The 2201-nt window shown below is 37.7% G+C and overlaps 1 protein-coding gene across 1 annotated transcript; it reads right to left on the bottom strand.

Moving 5' to 3' along the window:
- Positions 1-211: 211 nt before the first annotated feature.
- LOC149554199 (RING-H2 finger protein ATL39-like) lies at positions 212-1531 on the bottom strand. The gene has a single exon (XM_089789438.1). It carries the CDS (start codon positions 1014-1016, stop codon positions 513-515), a length of 504 nt encoding a protein of 167 aa, XP_089645564.1. The 5' UTR covers positions 1017-1531; the 3' UTR covers positions 212-512.
- Positions 1532-2201: the final 670 nt, after the last annotated feature.

Here is a 2201-nt window from a genome sequence, read left to right as displayed (position 1 = left end):
GTTAGAAAAATAATTTTAAAAAAAAAAAGTTTACACACTTGTCACAAATGTGGAAAAGATAAAGTTACTATTGTTGAAAAAAATTAAATTTTTTCATTGCATTTTTCATTATGAACCAGTACAAATTTGTTTTAAATGTATTTTTCAATTCCAAAAAAACATGCAAATTAATAAAAATTTTAGATTAGGCAACTAATATGAAACCTCATGATTCCATTAGTTTCCGCCTTTGGCCGGAACTAATAGTGAAACTGAAAATCGAATTGAAGAGAATCTTACAATATGAATACAATTCAAAACACCCATTCAAAAGATTAGTACAAGATATTCCCAAAAACCTATTTGTAACAACTTTTTTTCACAGCTAAGCGAGGATTTGCTCCGTCATCTATAAAGAATTCTCCTTCCCGGCAACACTATTCCATAGTACATTCTTTCATTCGTCCTAGGCAAGACCAGACCCTAAACCACACAACCTAAATAGTTACAAAAACCTGCCCCAAAACTTGACCTCACGATGAAGTACGGTGGGAGTCGAGAGTGACAGATGGAAGGGTCGTCGACACCTCGTTGGCTGACGAGGACGCCACGTCACGAGCAACGTCCCCCCTGAAGAGACCCGCCCCTCCTCCTCCGCAAGCAGATTGCTCCACATCCACGCATCCCTTTCTCCCAACAACATTCCTGCAGACCGGACATATCGGTGTGCTTGACAGCCACGTGTCCACGCAGCTCCCATGGAATACGTGCCGACAGACGGGAACCGCCTTACATCTCTCCCCTTCCTCGAACACCTCCAAGCAGACGGCGCAGGACTCCGCTGCCGACGTGGACCCCTGGGCCTGGTATTCAAAGCACGGAAGCCTTTGCAGCTCTTGCTGAGTCAGACCCCTCCCGTGGGGTTTACTCGCGCGAAGACTTCGCCGGATGATGCTTCCCGCGATACAGAGGTGGAGGAGGAGGAGAAAGAGAATGCCTCCATATAACAGCAAAGCCGTTGACAAGACGAGCGCCATGGCCTTAATAAAAGTCACATAGCATACCTAGGCGCTGCTATTTTATTCGGACCATTAAAAGGTATATGTTTGGGTATATCCGTACAACTGCAGATCCGCGCTTGGCTGTATGTGATATGCCTCTGAATTCTGCGCTTTAAAAACTAAACTGCAAAAGTGGGGGATGAGGGAAGAAGAGTGAGGAAGGTGTGGTGCACGTTTTGTGTGACAAGCCTTCAAGATAAGAGTTGCGTTCCTTTCCTTCTTCGAGAAAGCGACTCGCGGCTTTTGGTGGGTAGAGTGTGTTTTTTATATTGATTAAATTATCTTGGGAAAGGTAAATGTGACATAGAGCACATAGGGCTCCATAGTTATTATTATTATTATTGTATCAAATTTTTGTCAGGGAAGTCATTTGTTAATGCTTGGATCTTTTTATCAAGTTAGTTATTTAATGTATTCTTTGTGTGACAGAAGCAAATGGGATGATTTTGTTTGTAAGTAGTGGAGAAATAGTTAAGCTAAGAATATGTATTATAGGTGAGTATGTTAGTATGTTAAAAATGATGTAAAATATATGTAGTTTATTTAATGTGTTGTTCATAAGATTGAAATAAATGCATGTTTTCTTATTTTCAATTAGTAGAGAAGTAATTAGAATATGAATATGTATCACTGGTGAGAGCATGTTACATCATAAGTTTAGTGGAGAAAAAGTTGAGAGCTAAAAATATGTATTATAGGTGAAACTATGTTACATTATAAGTAAGTTAAAAATGATATAAAATATATGTAGTTTATTTAATGTGGTGGGTATAAGATGGAAATAAATGTAATGATTTCTTGTCATAAAGTAGTGGAAAAGTAATTTGAATATAAATATTTATCATAGTTGGGAGCATATTACATCATAAGTTTAGTGGAACAATGTTATGTCATATTTGGAAATTTGAATTTGGTGTCATTATTGATGCCAATCAACAATAATTGCACTTTTTAAAGGGTGTGGTGGAATTAAGGTACATCTCGTAGAAGTTGAAAGCTTATCATGAAAGGGCAAGTGACTCATAAGTTTTGGGATTAACTTATCTCACGTTTGGAAATTTGAGTTTGGTATCATTTTTAAAATCAATGTGATTGTACTTTTAGAGTTTGTGGTGGAATTGAAGTACATTTGATAGAATTTGAAAGCTTATCATAAAATGA

Source organism: Cupressus sempervirens, chromosome 6 (assembly GCF_028749045.1).
Source record: "Cupressus sempervirens isolate cs-2001-9-10 chromosome 6, ASM2874904v1, whole genome shotgun sequence".
In the NCBI taxonomy this organism is placed as follows: domain Eukaryota; kingdom Viridiplantae; phylum Streptophyta; class Pinopsida; order Cupressales; family Cupressaceae; genus Cupressus; species Cupressus sempervirens.
The sequence above is the reverse complement of the archived record's forward strand: the minus strand, read 5'-3'. Positions and strand labels throughout refer to the sequence as shown.